Here is a 16,813-nt window from a genome sequence, read left to right as displayed (position 1 = left end):
GTCAAAATTCAAATGCTCAAGCTTTTCCAGGACAGGATGCATCCTCACTGAACGGCCTATTCGAGAAAACACAATTCGTACCGTGATGCCCGGTGCAAGCAGTTTACGAGAACTAATAAGTATGCAATCTGTAATCTGTTTGAGTTTCTCGTTTTGTAAGCAATCTGTGCATGCTTGCTGCTACTCTGTAGATGGCAAAGAGGATATGCAATTTTCTCCTGACCCCAGGTTAGAATCTGATTGTGAAGATTTCTTCAGTGTCAATGGTGGTAAGATAAATCAACTTAAATTTGTCACACCAAATTTCTTCTAATATCCTAAACAAATATGATGCTGGAACTTTATATTTTTAATTTTGTTGCAGATTTTACCCCATCTAGCACCAATACTCCCATCATTTCCGATTTTAAGTCCCAATATCTTCTTCAATATTTGTTTTTTTTTCAAAAAAACTTATAAAATGTCAAATTTACCCTTATATTTGACGGGCATTTGGATGAAATTATGAAAAAACTAACGGTATGGGTGAAATTGGCGAATAAATTTAATACAATGGCTAAATTGGCTGAAAAAATAATTTAAGGTGGACATTTCGACAAGTGTGATAGTTCAGAGGAGTATTCGGTTGTTTACCCAAATTATAAAGATAAATTTATCCTTTTGTAAAATAACTTCTAAGAACTTGGGGAAAAAACTACAACTCACATAACCCACCCATTCCCGTTTGTCAAAAAGAAAAAAGAAAAAAGCGTACCACTCCTCAGTGCTTGGAACTCAATTCTCAAACAATTTTCTTCTGTCTTCTTTCATTCAATCAAATTGTTTCTAAAAAAGAAAACAACAAGAGAATGAATGTTGAAGAGAATGATACAAGCTACAAGGCATAGAATGAAAAACTAAAACATTTATCTAGTCTGTCAAACAGAACTTGATCATCTCCATATCTCAACTAGTAATGATTAGCAAAGATAAGTTGCTTGAATTAATAATTAAAGGGTTTTTAAGGAATAATGATGGGTTGGAAAGATAGGATTGTGTTTTTTCAAATATACATAATGGGCGGTGGAAAAATAAGATGAATGAGAAAATAAAACAAAAGGTAAAAATAGCAGCACTCATTATTTATCTTGGAGAAAAATGTCTAAATCTGCTACCAGTCACTTTTAGAACAACACAATGTCTTTTTTTTTTTTTTTTTTTAACCGACTATCACAACAAATTCAACATAAAAAGCCAAAAGAATAGCTTCCAAATTCCTAATAATTACTGACAAACGCAAACAAATCCAAAAAAAGGAGTTGGACACAACATAATCTTGGAGATATTGACCAAAATCTCCCAACTTTTGGCATGAGTGTTTGGAGGGATGTACATATTCCAAAAAGTTTGGCCCAAAGTTGAATGTATTTTTCGGGCACTGAAAGGTCATTTTCTATTGACTTTCAGTACGTCGTAGTGTTTATACTGAAACAAATGACTTAGAGCATTTCCACCTAGATGAATTAAGCTCACTACATGTATAGATTGATGTATAGTTAGGAACAATAGTTATGTGGTGGTGTGATTGATTCTAGGCAAAAAGCAAAAAACACTGTTCTTTCATTTCAATCTTCCATTTATGCAATTGGAAGACAAAAATGCATAAATTTTTATAGGATTCAGAACTTCAGTAATAAAACACTTACTCTCAAACTTTTACAATTTAAAGTATCACGATAAGAGTTCAAATATCAAACTCCTCACAAATTCTGTCAATAAATATGCAACAAATGAAGACATAATCTTGTCATCTCATAGCGTTGTAAAAAAGTGAATATATCTTTTCAATTAAAGACGATCTAAACGAGTCTTCGAAAGTAAAACTAAAAAATTTCCTTAAATCGTTTATGCGGTATAAGCTTCATAAGCCAATTGTTTTCATCAAACTAGTCAAGTGTGTCACATTATCCTTGCACCATAAAACTTGTTCAAAGTGTTTCGACCACATATCTCTCTCTCTCTCTCTCTCTCTCTCTCTATATATATATATATAGTTTGAACCTTGAAAGTGTTACTATTGTGTCAAAACCAAGTACCCCCAATGTCAATATGATAAACAGATGAAGAGGTCAGGCAAGTGGCAGAATTGTCTACAACGAAAGAAAATGGGGCCTTAAATAATCAAAATCTAGATAGCAACTGAAGAAAAAGCCAAACTTGAGCCACCTAACAATGCCGTGTAAGCAGACAAAAAGATAAGATCACTGAGATATTTTCTCTTCAAAAAGATACCTTTTGGTTTTGGGTTCCAAAATTTCCCACACATCAATTTCATCAAGATAATAATGCAAGCAAAAATATCTACTTCTTCCACCAAACCATCCCCTCTACTCTAGTCATATATATAAACACCAGTTTTGCATGAGGAAAGCATACAAAGGAAGAGAACCGAAAAAAGAAAGAAGAAGAAGAAGAAAAATGGCGTGCTGTGGGAGGCCAAACAGGAGTGACGTTCATTTGTCAAATGAAGAAGAGGCAGAGATAGAGTCAAAGACAAGAGAATACTTCGATGGAGTCACTCCCAAACGTCACACTAAGCCTCAACGTAGCGAATACACATCATCTCAATACGTCGATTCTCTCTCTAACCCTAATGGAGACTCAGAAATTCCTGAACTTGTTGAGTTCCAACGTCTGGAAAATGATACTGAGGTTGGTTTCCATTGATTTGTTTGTTTGTTTGTTTTTTACCAAATAAAAATAGGGAAATTGATTTTCACTGGTGTTTTAGTAGATTTTCTAGAAATAAAAATAAAAATAATTTGCGTCTGCCGGGAGTCGAACCCGGGTCTATTGCTTGGAAGGCAATTATCCTAACTGTTGGACTACAAACGCCTTGTTGATATCTCTGCTTCATTTACACTATTTATTTCTAATTCCTTGCTTAAAATTTTGTCTAGTGTTTTTCTTTCCTCTCTCACTTTTTTTCTTTGGATTTGAAGCAGAAAATAGTTGTGAATAGAAGTGAGGTTGAGGAGGAGTTTGTGGAAACAGATTACTATAAGGATCTGAATTGTGTTGACAAGCAGCACCACACAACAGGAACAGGGTTTATCAAAGTACCCAACAAAAGTGACAAAAATTACAACCTGGCAACTGATACCAACACTGACTGCCATGCCTCTTGCCAGTGTAATCCAGCAACCAATGACTGGATCCCAGATGCTGCTGATTCAGTAATTAACCCTAGCCACAGCTCTTGTTTTAATTTAATGTTGCATTTACGCTAATCTAATTAATTTAATTATGTGACTCTTCTTGTTCCAGGCACCCCTTCCTTCAGGCAAGCCAGGCAAGAGTGAGAATTAGGAGGGAGTGTTAATTGTTGTCTGCATATTATTGTGACTCTTAAATGAGGTTCTAAATGTAGCAAGGGCCAATAAAGTATTCCTCATCATTGTCATGCCTTCTGTTGAAGAGGGCCAGTAAAGTATTCCTAATCATTGTTTTGCTTCTATGCTCTATCAAGAGTTAAGAGAATTATTTCATTGTCTCAGTCATTTTGTTGAGAGAGAGAGAGAGAGAGAGACACACATATATATATATAAAAATATATCAGTCCCCTTATATTGAGGGATCTCTCAAATAATTTTATTTGAGAACACCCTTTAAGGGTACTCTACGAATTTTTTTCAACGATCCAAACAATCTATTTTTTAAATCTATATTCATAGATCATCCTTACAAAAAACTAGACAAATCAGACCGTTTCGACATCCAATTATATCATACAAAATCAATGAACACAGTGCTTCAAGAACTCAATTGAGTCATCAAATAATATTGGATTCTTGTGATTTTTTGTAGAGATGATCTTTGAATGAGTATCTACAAAATTGACAGTTTAGATTATTGAAATACAATTTAGAATGGGCCCTACAAAAAATGTCCCTCAAATAAGCATTTGAGGAATTCTCAATGGAAGCTTTCTATATATATATATGTTGGTTTGATTCACCAAGGAAATGGTACTCTCGGATTGGATTTCCTCTTCCTCGGGTGGAGAATTAGCTTATGGGTTTAAATCCCTTTTGCTTGAGTTTGATTAACCAAGGAAAAATTGTACCCTGGACAATAGCTTAGTTCGGCACTAGCTAGATACCTAGTATCAGACAAAATAGAAGATACGAAGATCATCAACTGCACAACATTTTCTTTGGATCACAATTTGTGCCCTAGTTAGCAAATGAGGAAGAAAAAAAAATATATAAAAACCTCGTTGGTTAGCTAGCTTCCTCGTCTGTTAAAAATGTGAAAACATTGAGAACTTTGGTTGAAATTGGGCATAAGGAACAGGGCGTAAATCAATATAAATCAAAATAAACGGCTGTGTATGCTTCTCCAGATCCGCCCTTTCAGTACTCACAAGGATGAACTGGAAAGGTGTACCTTCAACTTCAAGTTGCTAGTTAAACTCCGGTGATGTATAAGCTGGCAGCAAATACAATATCACGCTTTATCGCATTTGAAGCGGTTTCCATTTTCTTGTACAGAGCAGAATTACCCATAATAGATGCAGCATTTTTGAATTCACGGCACGTCTCATCAAGTCTGACAATGGTCCGCACTATCATGCCTTCAGGAACATCTGTAAGTTCACAAATATCTGCAAATGGAGTGCCCTGCAATTATAAGGGCATGTAAGACCAACCACTTCAAAAATCATAGGAAAAATTCATGAAATTATAAGATGAATACCTTGGCCCACTCATAAACGACTTCAACAAGACCAAACTTGAGATTCTCTCGGGCATACTCCTCCGGATTTATTTGAACTTTGAAGTGGCCTTGAAGCTCGCCCAGTCTTATTGCTGTGTTGTACAATCTGAAATGATAAACATCTGAAATGAGTTCATTCTGGCAAGGAAATCAGATTTCTTATTATAATCTTTTTCTCACTTTGTCCGAGTGTATAATTAAACTAGGAGGATGATAATACAGAACAAATTTTTTTTAATGACAATTCTGGATATGCATGGATGTAGGCAAAGTATTTGATTAATCTGTGCCAGGGACCCAGGAGAAAATGAGAAGTAAAAATTCTAGGTAACATAGTCTGATGGACTAATAGGGCCAGACCTAGTGGTCGATTGTAGACTCTTAAGTGTAAACATAAAGTATACTACCTAAATCCTATGCACAAATTTTGTATTAAAAAAGATATTTAAGTATGGAATTTGGCACAGAAGAAAAATTTGTACGCAGAAGATGGGAGAGAACCTTTGTTTCGCCTGAGACAGTTTTGGAGTAAGAGAAGGTTTGGAAGTATTCTTCTGCTGAAACACAAAGGCGGACATTAATGCCACAGCTTCTTCTGGTTCCAGGTCATCCAGTTGGTTCTCAAACAAACACTCTGTGCAAATCAACTCCTCCCCTGAATTCATTTCGCATGCAACACGGCCTTTTATTTGAACAACAAGGTCGGCATCTATACATCCAATTTCCTTCAGAACATCTATCTGAAAATATACAATTAAAATACCAAGAGGAATCATAAGTATTAAGCCACAGAAACTTAGAAAAACACATGCATATCATGGACATGTACCCGGCCTTGAAAATCGGGCATTTGTTGCAGCGCTTCATCTGACATTTCATACTTTAGAGCGTTAACTTCCTCTTTGTGTCTCTTTATCTCTCTTGCTAAAATAATGTGCTCCTCCAACTTTGTACAACCATCGCAATTATTCTTTGCCATCTTATGCAATAAGTTAGTCCACTTGTAGTATGTTTCCACAAGATTCATATCTCTCAACTTCAGATCTGAACCAGAGTCACCACTATGAAGGTCAGCTTAAAGAGTGAGTTAAACTCTATAATTCTCAATTGATCCACATTATAACAAGTAAAGTGCCCATAGAAGTTATTAAGTTAGTATGCTTTATCAACAATAGAATTCTTGAACCTAACAGAAATAATCGAACAGAAAAGAGAAAGTAAATGGGTCAAATGAATATTGAATCAAGGAGTGGAAAGTTGGGAGCTCAGATTTCCAACGGTATAATAAAAGCATCCACAGAATGAAAGCATCACAACTCTATATAGTTGCAATCAAGTGCATATTAATCTAGACTGACAAATAGATATACCTTCCATTGGATCTAAGGCTGGAGGGTACTTATTTCCATTGGATTTTGTGTCCAACAGCTGTTGAACTGTCTTGAAGTAAGCAGATCTGCTACCGTCTTCAAGAAGCCGAACTTGGTCAATCTTTATCTTGCAATTGCATATGCATAAAAAATCCTTGTTATCGACTTCTCTAACCTCAAACCTTACCCCAGCAGCAGAACCCTGGTGTGGTAATTTTATGTTGATGACACCCGATCCTTTACGAGAAGTGACGCCAGAAAAATAATCTTCTTCAATAGCACGTTTAGATTTTGGTGCCATGAAATAACCTTGTGGAAAATCGGTGTTTTTACTATCTTGCAAGTTATCACTAGCCAGGGGAGTTTGTAATTCAGGTTTCAGCACTAAAACAATGTATTGCTTATTACTAGAAGAAGGAGCTTTCACAACAACTCCAAGCAAGCGGTCCTGGGCCTGTTGGTAAGGCATGATACACATTTAGCATACCCTCAACTACTCTAACAAAGAACCAGATACAATATCAATGAAAAAATGGAAGAGTCTACTTGTACAGTTTAATATGAGAAAGAGACACCACAGTAGATGCAGATACCAACATATCATGCTTATGTGAGGACTATAAACTACCAAATCAGCACCAATCAAACATATCACTGGGGAACAAGGACTCCCTTTAACTTCAGTTTCAAGGGTGAAGGGAGGGAGAGTGAGATGTCACAGAGAAATATCTTGATTAACCCTCTAAGTTTCTAAAACTTGCCTTTTCTGTTATCAATCATTTCATTTCCATTGTAAAAATGATGAGTTCTGAGTTATTTATTTATTAAAATTGGTTACCAATTTGTTCTCTAGGCTTAAGCTATGGAATAATACTCCGATTACAATTTATGATGATCTTCCATGCAGGCTGTAGGATCATGTCTCCTGATTTTTGCACAGAAGTTGTCATTGAGGACTCCAGCTTTGGGATGTTTAAGGGAATTAAATTGGGTGATTTGTTTGAAGTCAGGGTAAATTATCACCAAGAAATAGAAAATATTAAAGTCCAAGTCTTATTCAAATTACAATATTTCATTTTTTCTTAACACATTAATAATCAACCCACCATCAGAGGACATCATTCTTTTTTAAAATGGGTAGACATCAGATGCCCACATATTACGAGTATCTCTACATATCATGTAAAATAAAAGAATCACCCATAGTCATGCAGGAAAGCAATCATTCCTATTAGCACAGAACAATAATCAGAAGAATAATACTACAATTTGATCCTGAGGGAGGAAAAAGCAGGGAAATAAATAAACCAACAATTTAGGATATGACTGGACTTAATGTGTAAACTATGTAAGGGACTTACTGATTGTGATTTCATGACTACCACTCTCCCAGCTGTAAGAAATTTTTGGGCAGCAGAGGACTGCATAACTGCCTCCGATATTTCCGTGCTATATGTCTCAGCTTCTGAGTACATGTCATAATACTCCTCAATAGTTGGTTCACCTTTTATACATCTACATGCAAATAGTCATGCAGCATCAAAAATAGAATTACAGCATATTTGATGAAAGGCAAAACATAACATCAAAAATAGAATTGCAGCATCTAACAAGTAATAACTTCCATTTACTAAAGTGTCTTAGATGATGCTTTGACAATTAATGATTATCATAGAGATGCATAGACCTTATACATCAACTGAACTGATAAACAAGGACAGCCCATCGTCAATTGCTTAAAAGAAAAAAAATATCAATTTTTTATATCGTTCAAAAATGCTAATATGCTATTACAATTTACAAGGCCACAAATGCTATTGTTAGATGAATACGCACTGATAGCAGCAATATCCTCATAATGAGATAATGATATACGAGCCTAAGCTAAAATCGGCACGATTCAAACACAACTATTTTTATGTAGCACTTGGTTAACAGTCTTTAAAAGTTTTAAAGCCTGCATGCATAACAAAGAGCTATAGCCACATTTAGTAGGTTACCACTGGATTGAATATATCACGTAGCATATAACATGTGTCCTGACATATTATACAGATAAGTAATAATCATGACTCTGCCATTGACGTACTCAATTGCTTTTGTAGGTTGTGCAAGCTTTCGCATCAGAAGTTGCTGCTGTTCTGGTAGTTTCTTCTGAGCATGGAATTCAGCAAAACTTCTTTTCAGCATGTCCTCCACCTGCAGTGACAGTCCCAATGCACTCACTAAAACTGCAGAGCTAAAACCTCAACTTGTACTTATGATATGAAAAGTATACTTGTATTTTTCACAAACACAGAATTAATTAAAAGGAACAACCAATATAATTTTTCGTTTTGAAAAACAAATATACTTTTACTCTAAAATTAGCCTTTGTTGATAGAATACTGTGACAATGAGGTTAAGATGCAGAAGACATTCCATCACTCCATGGACCCAAGATGGTCATTATAAATGCAGCCTCAGAAACGCCCAAGGGTTTTGTTACTACTTCTAGTGAGACTCAATCAAATATTAATCTACCCCGAAAAGGATTGTATTTTAATTTGTTTAGCTCCCCACAAAAGTAAAGATGTTATGGATGAACAGTATGTATTTATCCAAATCAACATGTATAAAGATGTCAGTTTTATTTTTAGCTCCTACAATTTGGACACGGACTTCAATTTTTGAAAATTATTGATCTGCAATCTATTTTCTTTTCCCCTATTTATATGAACGGAGTTGAACTGAAGTAAGTAGGCACCTTCAGTTCCTCAACACGAAGGAGATGCAAGATCATAATATAGGTAAGCCGAAACTGAGATTCAAGCCTGGTTGCACTTCCAACTATGACATGCTTTAAATCTCTTTCTTCTAGGATTTCATCACGGCACATTACAATAACTGTACCAATTTTATCAAGTCCTCTTCGGCCTGCACGGCCTGCCATTTGAGTGTATTCTCCTGGCAGTAATTGTCTAAATTCCTTGCCATCAAATTTCCTTAACGTATCAAAAACAACCTGCAAAAATATTGACGAAAGTTAGAAGTTAAGATAGCAATGTTGTATATGCAACTAAAGAATAGCAAACAGGTAAGAAGATGCCTTGTTGGCTGTCGGTAACACATCTGTTAATTTATAAGATATTTTAGTGGCAAATTTGAAATATTTTTCAATACTGAATTTCATCAATACAAACAAACCACAACTAGTACAGGATGTGAAGTGAATTTGCAGAAATTTATAATATGTTTAGGGGTCATAGGCCATGCCGTTTCTCATTCTAGTGAAGTAATGAAACATAAAACTCAAGTTTGAAGTCAAAACCATCAACCAAATCAATTCAATGGCAGAATCAAACTAAAGGAGCTCTTCCACGTGACTGCATTATAAGATGTCAAAATAGAAGCTCTAACATGTGCAGCTTCAAATTAAGGAAATAAATTATTCAATCAACAAATTTGCAGACACTTGTACCATCAGAACTAGTTAGTAGGACTTTTTTCTTTTTATAGTTTTGCAAGACTGGTCGATGTTAATCAATTGAAAATTTAACAGTAGGAAACTAATGCAACAAAAGAATTCTGAAATATGTACCAAATAAAGAAAACCACCAAATTCTAGATATTGTAGCAGAAATTATACTTCAATTTTGGAAAAACTGCCTAACAAAACTCACCGTTCTAGCTGGTGCATTGACTCCCATTGCAAATGTCTCTGTTGAGAACAAAACCTACAAAATAACAGAGATAGTCACTAAAAAGTTATTAGATCTAAATTCTAAAATGACCATTAGAACTCAATGACATGTGAAAATAACAGAGAAAATTTAACTCTGATGATTATTAACACAAATATATGCAAACTATTTGCAATGTCACTGTTAACATCTAAAGATCATCAACGGTAACTGGAGTGTCATTTTGAAAAACAAAATATGAATGTCATGACAGAGAAATAACCCAGAAGTAAAATACCTTGATTACACCACGACAAAAAAGCATTTCAACAACTTCCTTAACAATTGGAAGCAGTCCAGCATGATGGACACCAATCCCTCTATGAAGAAGGTTTTGAACTCTGACAACCTGTACATCAAATCATATTATGTCTAAGGCCCAAAGTTATTTTGTTAATTAAAAAGAAATAATTAGCATGTGACCAAACCTGTGGTAAAGTCCTGTCAGATCCCTTTAGCCGCGAAAATGCTTTATCACAGAACACACGAATCTCACTTTTCTCAGAACTACTTGTGAGGTCAATCCCATACATACTATCAGCTGACTTATCACAGCGATTCTTTGAAAAACAAAATATAACAACCTAGGCAGACAAGTCAAGGAATTGAGATCAAGATTACAGAATTATTACAAGAGAATGTAATACTAACACAGACATTTACAAGATAAAGCAACAACTCTCTGGTTCCGAAATATGAGCCGAACTTCTACTCTTTGCACGGACAATTAACAACAGTTCCATAGATACTTGAACTCAAAACATGGAGGAGACATAGTTATTTTCCCTGTTAACCATGACAACGACCAAGAAAACACATTTGGTGGTGGCCTCCTCTTATTTGTCTAAATTTATTTCTCAATTTCAGTAGACAATCTAAAATTTAATATTTTTTCCCTTTTCATTTCTATTTTATTTCATAAAAGAAAAAAAAAACACTGCACAATTAATTGTTGTAGGGAGTTGTATTATTTCCATAAATTACTAGAACCAAATAAATTTAAAGCGAGAGACATGCACAATAAGGAATTATATTCAAACATACAGGTAACAGAGACTTCTTCGAGAGCTTGTTAATAAGTGACAACCACAAAGAGGCATCTGATCTCCTTAAACCCCAATTGTTCATGCCATTTCCATTGTTTTGATTTGCTCCACCAGCTTTGGAGAAATTCCCCGAATTTTGGGGACCAGATTGCCTCTTTTGTTTTCCCCAGTTAGAACTTTGTTTTTGAGTTCGAGCCCCATCATGAGATGCTGGAGCTGGAGCATGTGATCCACTACCACCAGTGGCAGCACTCATATTCTTTTTCTTGAATGCATCTTTTGCAGCTTTGAACCCCTGGGGAATAAAGCTTTCACTTTCACATATTTTGTAAAGTTCTCCGGAGTAAAATAGGCAGTGCTCCAATGGGACTGGTCTTTTTGTAGTCCTGATATCAAAATTATACCCTTAAATATGAAAATAATGTAAAAAAGTTGACAACAAAGCATTACAAACTCCCTTTCTGCCACATTCTTAGAAGAATGAAGAGTAAGCAGTGATAAAAACAAATCAAGATAGTTTTAATTGATTTGAATTGACTCAAAAGAACAAAAATAGTTAAATCCATATGCCACACAGATTCATGCTTACCCAGTAACACGGATTTTCTTTTGCTTTGTCCGTCCAATCCAGTCAGCGAACTCCACTTTGTTTGGTACCTACAAATTTACAATTAACATGTAATGCAATGCATCTGCCGCTGCAAACAAAAAATAAAAATGAAGGGGCAGGGGAAAACAAAGACCAACTGCCCACATATCGAATGCACAAGTATCTTTACAGAAGCTGAGAAGTAATAGAACAGTTATGCCATTGTTTTCAAGGAAGGCTTTTAAAAGATATAGACAACAGAGCAGGTCCCAAGGCAAGGTAAACTAGTTATTCCACCTGCTACCAAAGTTTCGATAGTAGGTAGGTACTAGATACAATGACATACAAATTCCATAGCCTGAGCAATATAACGTCATAAAACAACAAAGATAATGGACAGTGCTTTTATACTTGCATGGAAAATACAGGTTGCTTAGCATCTTCTGACACAAAAATACCAATCTTGCAGCTGGAATCATCACTCAGATTATTTGGCCGAAACTCTTTGCTCTATTTCCTAAAACACCTAATCTATAACTTAGTCAGTCAAAGAAAACACTAAAGTAATCAACAAATTTAAATCTATGTACTTTTGGATAGAACAGATAAATAATCATAATTCATATTTGCATTATTTGTTTCAGACTGAGATTGTGAATAATATAGGAAAAAGGAAATACCGTAGCTGAAAGGAGGACAATATTGATGTGTCTTGGAAGCATTATAATAACTTCTTCCCAAACAACACCTCTTTCTACATCATTGACATAGTGCACCTCATCAAAGATAACCTATATTCTCTCACATGCAGAAAGAGTAACAAAAATATTTTAGTAATTTACTGAGGAAAAAAAATGGAAACTGGGAAAATGAAATACAATGAAGAAATTAACCTATAAAAGGAGGAAAATTACTGTTCAAAAGATTATCACAGAAAACGAGCCCCTTTACCCATTCAATATCACGTATTATGTCTGCACCGCGATAAAGCATTGACCTTAAGATTTCTGTGGTCATAATAAGACAAGATGCCTCTGGCCTCAAGCTAACATCACCAGTGAGAAGTCCAACATCAAATTTTCCACAGAAATCTCTGTACTTTTGATTGCTGATGGTTTTAATGGGAGCAGTATACACAGCTCTGGTGCAATGCTGCCCAACATTAACATAAGGGATTTAATTAACAAATAATCAAATATAAAAAAGTAAAAAGAACCACGAGCTTAAGAATTTAGGCTGTACTTTTGATGCTAAAGCAAATGCATATTCTGCAACAACTGTCTTTCCAGCTGATGTGTGAGCAGCAACAAAGACAGAGTCCCCCTTTTCAAGATAATAAATAGCCTGTAAACATTTCACAAAGGAAAGGTTATTTGGGCCTAAAAAAACAGAATTTTCGAAGCCACTCTTTAAGATAATAAATATAAAAAACTTTGTACACTACAACAGTGAAAGAAAAGTAGCAAAACTATTTGCTCATGAAGGATTTCTACGTATAATTTTTTGTTGTTGACGAAATCCCACAATTTACTATGACATGAAAATTCTAATGACAGTTATCATGATATCTAGATGCTGTAAAGAAGAGATAAAGATGTTAAGGCAACCCTCTCTGGTGCTAATGGCGAAAATGAGGATAATGTATCTGAGAATCTACACAACTGTTAAATTTTTAACCTTCGCAAGAGCACTAACGATATAACCCACCCAACAACATGCACATATATAGTCCTGTTCTCTACATTACAATAATGTACAGCACACTTAACCATGCTGACATCATTGTGCAGTCAAAGCAACCAATGTCTTGGGACATGTCCAACGTCCCACATTTGAAATATACAGCGAGTGTAATGTTCATGTTTGTAAATCAACTATTGATATTTTTTTCCATCATTGTTACTGAATCATATCAGTGAAAGGGACATGAGCCAAACTACAAACCAAGGAAAGCCATGCATAGAAATTTAAAGTCAAAATATATGTCAGAGTTTTACCTCTCTGAACAAATCACTGAGTAAAGATCTAATCAATCAACTCATGTTGGCCCAGAAAATAAAAATAAAAATCAATCTACTAATGGAAACATTGTAGAAGAGGGTTTCGATTGACCGATACCTCCTTCTGGAATTTATCCAATTCAAAAGGAAAATCAAGTGCCTTGTCAGGAATAAGATCTTGAAAATTCTCTGCAATCCATTCTGTACCTCCACTAATAGCCCAAGCCTGCCAATGGTGAGCTAGTTAAAAAATAAAAATAAAGCAGTGAGCAAGGTTCAGTGCAAAGCATCAAATATGTTCAAATATGAGAGTTTCTGTAAACTGCTACTTTACAAATAATTACCTCTGGGTTTTTTTCACCATCATCATCAGTTTCATTGAATCTTGACTTTGCCTCAACTGACAAAATCTCATCTAACACAGATAACTCAGGCTCGCACGAATTTCTGGCAACATCAACCTCATTTGCTTCGTCCTCTGACTTAACAGATTCTGATCCTGACAATTGACCTTTGTGGATGGCATCCATATTAGCCCAAAAAATAATGAACGCAACAAGAATTAATAGACTGCTCAAAGAATTTAGTCCTTAGTTCAAAGTTACTCTTGAATAGTTAACAACAACATAAGCTTCTTATCCTTATTATACATTCAACTTTACAACACAATCACTCTTATTCATCATCAAACATAATCCCAGTTAATATGCAAATCTATTTTTGATGGTGAATGCTTGAGAAGGGAGGAAAAGAGCTAAGTATTCACCACAAGACTTATTACAGATGCATGGTTCATCAACCCTGCAGGCATTAGAAGCTGCAATCCAGTGTCCATCCATAATCATGGAATGTATCACAGTTCTGGATAAATATACTCTATCTACTTGAATTTACTGAACTAACTTGATAATTTAGTTGCAATTTTAGTTGAGAACAAACTTCAAGCAATCTCAACCTAATAGAGCCAAGTCAACCAGAGCTCATTCGAAGGCAACAATTTTAACTCTGCTTATCTCTACCCGATTTCAAAAGCCCAAGCATGAATTTATTTATAGCTGTTAACCCATAAGATCCTAAAATAATAAACAGATGTAATTACGAATTGTACCACAATTGCAGATTATACATACCATCTCCTTCAAATTCAACAATATCCTCTTCCCAGGCCTTCTTGAACAAGTCATCAAACTGCACAGACAACTCACTCTGCAAATCCTAAAAATACATAAAAATAAAAATAGCATTCGCCAACTTAAGATAAGAGATAATTGTAATCTAGAAAAGATTCTACTGGCACACCTAACTGAGCCTACACATAAACAAATATATAGCAGGAACCACTGAGTTTTTAAACTCATAATTTACTTAATGAGTAACCACTAAATTCCAATAAAAATTATAAATGTATGAAAAGAAACACATGAGAACATGAGGGATAGGTAGAAAATTTGATAACATGATAACAACCTAAAAGCGTTTGAATTGTTTGTTTTAGGTTGATTAGTTTGAGGTTGGAAGGGGGGAACGGCATTGCGGTTAACAAAATCTAAAATAATCTAGTAACCAAAACAGATTTTATAGGTAAAGATTACTAGAGAGAGAGAGAGAGAGAGAGAGAGAGAGAGAGAGAGCACGGAAAAGCAAAACTGACCACCTTTTCATCTGACGTACTCTTCAGTGAACTTTGATCCTTATATACATTCCACGAGCATGGATAGGCCTTCCAAAAAAGCTCTTCTATCAATATTATGTTTTATATAATACTCAATTTTACAACTTTCAATCCAAATGACAGTTAAATTAACCTTGAGATCACCAAGGTCCAATCCTTGCTTAAAGCTTGGAGGTACAGCCTGAGCAGAGCCACCAATCAGAAGTTCGTGAACCCACTCGCCATTAGAAGCACCATCAGGAAGAACTCTTTCTAGAGATTTGGAATCATCCAAGCCTCCTGGGCGAAAAGGGCGGTTGTTGATACTTCCCCGTACAAAATCCTTCGCTGGTCCAGCCACGCGTGGCAAGGAACCAGACTCTTGAGCTCCTACTGTAAGTTCTGATACATCCACCTAAAATAAAATAATAAGAAAACTATGGGCCACATTTAGAAGCAAAAGGGTAACAAATGTATCACTCAAATACTGCCAAATTCCCAAAAGAAAAAAATAAATCCAGGCGACTTAGATTCCAATAAGATTTAGATCCATAATTAAATTATATGACCACATTGCGGTTTTGATTTCCCCTGCAAAACTAACTGTGTGGGTAAACACAAACATTGAGTGAACCCCATACCTGCACGGATTTAGGTTCCCATTGACCTCCCTCTGACCTATCATTTTGGCCTCTAAATGGTAATTCCCATGTGGGAACCACAACTGTACGCGGCAATGATGGCTCCAAGGGTACATTTGCCTTATCAAACCAGTCAAAATCCCACTGCCTCCCAACCTTTTCCGGCGAAAATACTTCAGGGTCCAATCTTGGCGAGAGATATGTGTCCTCTATATGCTCTTTTATTGATTCAGGCGTTTCCCTAGCAAATGCCGGCGGCTGAAACACAACAAACAAGCATCTATTAATGCTGGAATTGAGTTGGCTTGGCAGTCTCGTTTAGCAAATTGGAAACATTCTCCTAATCTCCTGTTTCGGAAACCAGTTTTGTATGGTTGCGAATTATGCATTCAATTCGACACCCTCTACAATACAATTCAGCTTCCAAATGCACTTATACTAAAACCCATTACGCATGCATAATGGTATCCAATTAAGCAAATACACAAGTACAAGAAAGAACCAGAAAGCAAAATTAGAACTAAGCCAAACCCTAGAAGCGGAAGAAAATTTGCAGCGGAATTGCTAGAAGTGGGAAAGAAGACTGACCAGAACGAAATCAGGGAGTGAATTGACGGGGTTGGAGCTCTCGTCGGTAGAAAGAGGCTCGAGCCTGAGGTGGCCACTGTGGCCAGAGAACCCGAGTCGGAACGAGAGCCCATTTGCTGCAACAATCGGATCCATTTTTGGGGCTCCAGGGTTTTGAGTGTTTTTGGGGTTCAAAGCACTCTGCTTCTGGTTCTGATTCCGAAGGGGGTTTGATGCGCGGGTTTTGGGTGCCGTCACTATCACCACTTCACTCTGCCTTTGGTTAGCAGCAACTGGGATTTTGTGATGTACCCGTCGGTGGCTCTGTTTAATTCCCAACTTCAAATTTGCTTTGCTTTAGCTCACTTTCTATTTCAAATAGGGGAACAGGTTCAAATCTTCAATGGTGCGTCACCTGTTTTTGCTTCGGTTTATACTTTGTTGAATGTCCAATCTATTTGGACCCAAC

General features: G+C 35.9%; 2 protein-coding genes, 1 long non-coding RNA gene and 1 other non-coding gene across 8 annotated transcripts; 2 read left to right on the top strand and 2 right to left on the bottom strand.

Moving 5' to 3' along the window:
• Window positions 1-339, top strand: LOC148921388 (uncharacterized). Its single transcript, XR_016122682.1, has 2 exons — window positions 1-119; window positions 192-339. It is a non-coding gene; the product is annotated as an uncharacterized LOC148921388 (long non-coding RNA).
• A 2,001-nt stretch (window positions 340-2,340) lies between these two features.
• Window positions 2,341-3,535, top strand: LOC103320342 (uncharacterized). Of its 2 annotated transcripts, none has more exons than XM_008222015.3 (3): window positions 2,341-2,691; window positions 2,982-3,215; window positions 3,307-3,535. In XM_008222015.3, exons 1-3 carry the CDS (start codon window positions 2,401-2,403, stop codon window positions 3,346-3,348), a joined length of 567 nt encoding a protein of 188 aa, XP_008220237.2. In that variant the 5' UTR covers window positions 2,341-2,400; the 3' UTR covers window positions 3,349-3,535. The 2 variants fall into 2 exon arrangements, with proteins under 2 accessions (XP_008220237.2, XP_008220245.2); XM_008222023.3 differs by having other exon boundaries at window positions 2,354-2,691; window positions 2,985-3,215.
• On the bottom strand, window positions 2,803-2,874 carry TRNAG-UCC (transfer RNA glycine (anticodon UCC)). The gene has a single exon. It is a non-coding gene; the product is annotated as a tRNA-Gly (tRNA).
• A 637-nt stretch (window positions 3,536-4,172) lies between the features above and the next one.
• On the bottom strand, window positions 4,173-16,749 carry LOC103320357 (RNA helicase, ATP-dependent, SK12/DOB1 protein). Of its 4 annotated transcripts, none has more exons than XM_008222033.2 (23): window positions 16,366-16,749; window positions 15,778-16,035; window positions 15,291-15,551; window positions 15,137-15,205; window positions 14,616-14,700; window positions 13,830-13,996; window positions 13,604-13,711; window positions 12,728-12,829; window positions 12,437-12,637; window positions 12,166-12,276; window positions 11,486-11,553; window positions 10,895-11,282; window positions 10,279-10,434; window positions 10,089-10,199; window positions 9,791-9,844; window positions 8,875-9,132; window positions 8,218-8,327; window positions 7,490-7,643; window positions 6,129-6,582; window positions 5,588-5,802; window positions 5,260-5,498; window positions 4,738-4,864; window positions 4,173-4,661 (listed from the first exon to the last, which is right to left on the bottom strand). In XM_008222033.2, the coding sequence occupies exons 1-23, from the start codon at window positions 16,498-16,500 to the stop codon at window positions 4,449-4,451; spliced, it is 4,044 nt and encodes a 1,347-aa protein (XP_008220255.2). In that variant the 5' UTR covers window positions 16,501-16,749; the 3' UTR covers window positions 4,173-4,448. The 4 variants fall into 4 exon arrangements, with proteins under 4 accessions (XP_008220255.2, XP_088901209.1, XP_008220263.2 ...); XM_089045083.1 differs by having other exon boundaries at window positions 14,616-14,691; XM_008222041.2 differs by having other exon boundaries at window positions 15,140-15,205.
• Window positions 16,750-16,813: the final 64 nt, after the last annotated feature.

This window comes from Prunus mume, linkage group LG1, assembly GCF_029339155.1.
Source record: "Prunus mume cultivar Tortuosa linkage group LG1, ASM2933915v1, whole genome shotgun sequence".
NCBI lineage: Eukaryota > Viridiplantae > Streptophyta > Magnoliopsida > Rosales > Rosaceae > Prunus > Prunus mume.
This window is presented reverse-complemented; position numbering and strand designations above follow the sequence as displayed.